At 55.3% G+C, this 1,330-nt stretch overlaps 1 protein-coding gene across 1 annotated transcript; it reads right to left on the reverse strand.

The window, feature by feature from the left end:
* Positions 1 to 6: 6 nt before the first annotated feature.
* LOC106012619 lies at positions 7 to 1,330 on the reverse strand (the record flags this gene model as incomplete). The annotated part of the gene is given in 1 exon segment (XM_013086089.1): positions 7 to 1,330. A coding segment is annotated over 1 exon segment (1,178 nt), but the record flags the coding sequence as incomplete, so codon positions are not given.

Here is a 1,330-nt window from a genome sequence, read left to right on the forward strand (position 1 = left end):
CTAGTCCCCTAGAACAATGTGTCCGGCCCACAGTAGATCTAGTCCCCTAGAACAATGTGTCCGGCCCACAGTAGATCTAGTCCCCTAGAACAAAGTGTCCGGCCCACAGTAGATCTAGTCCCCTAGAACAATGTGTCCGGCCCACAGTAGATCTAGTCCCCCAGTTCCCCGCCACGGCTGTGATGAATGCCTTGTTTCAGAAACACGTTGGTTCGGGGGACGGGCATCATCATGGTGTAGAATTTCAAAAGTTCCTCCAAACTTTCAAATTTATTGTTTTTGTCCAATGAATATTTGCCGCCAATTTCAAATATTTTGAGTTCCTTCAAGCCATCGTCCCCGGCCTGCAGAGAGAGGACTTTCAACACGTCGTTCCTCGAGTCGCGGATAAGATAGGTTCCCAGCTCACCCTCTCTCAGCATGCACAGACAGTCTTCCCGGCTGTGTGGCCGACCCAGCATAGAGCACTGGTCCAGCAGGCAAGCCTCGCTCTCGTCCTGACAAATCTCATAGTCGTTCTCGTCTCGTAGGCGAGGTCTCGTGTTGACGTAGTCAGAGCAACTGGCGGAAACTTTCCTCCCACAGGGCAAGGGCGGGGCTTGTGGGAGCGGCACAGGGTCTGACTGCCTTCTCTGAAAGGGCTTTTTACTTGTTGTTGTTGTTGCTGCGGTTGTGGGTTTCGGTGGCGCGCTCCCTGCGTCACAGTTACCACCATAGGAGCTCCACATACCGGTACTGCGACTGGCTGGAAAGGAGCCACTGCCACTGCCGCTACTTGTGGAAATGTCGCTGATTCTGTTCCCGCTACTGGTGGAAATGTCGCTGCTTCTGTTCCGGCTATTCGTGGAAATGTCGCTGATTCTGTTTAGTCTGCCCTTCCCTTGGTCCGACATGTCGGAATCGGAGCAATCGTCTTCCCCCTCGGCTGGGCTGACTCCGGCAAACTCCTGGAAGACGGGCTCCTCTAGGAGAGTGTACTCCTCGTTGTCATCGGCGTCGATGGTGGAGTACTCCTCATCTCCGTGCCTCACCGCCAGACTCGCGAACCTCTCCTCAAAGGAGATGGCGGGTTCGGAGATACGGTTGGCCACGTACAGGAGTTTCTTCACGGCGGCCATCCACGTCCTCCGGTCTTTGTCGCTGGCGCAGGCGAACTTGATGGGCCGGAGGCGCGCGTTGCCAGGGACAATGGAGAAGCACCAGTCGTGAACTTTGGAGCGGGGTGAGTAGCGCGTGACGGCCTTGTACTCCGTGAGTACCGTGACAGCTTTGGGGGACTTGGACGACTCGTGCTCATACAGGAAGATTGCGTCGTTGTTGAGGATCATGA

Source organism: Aplysia californica, unplaced genomic scaffold (assembly GCF_000002075.1).
Source record: "Aplysia californica isolate F4 #8 unplaced genomic scaffold, AplCal3.0 scaffold00435, whole genome shotgun sequence".
In the NCBI taxonomy this organism is placed as follows: domain Eukaryota; kingdom Metazoa; phylum Mollusca; class Gastropoda; order Aplysiida; family Aplysiidae; genus Aplysia; species Aplysia californica.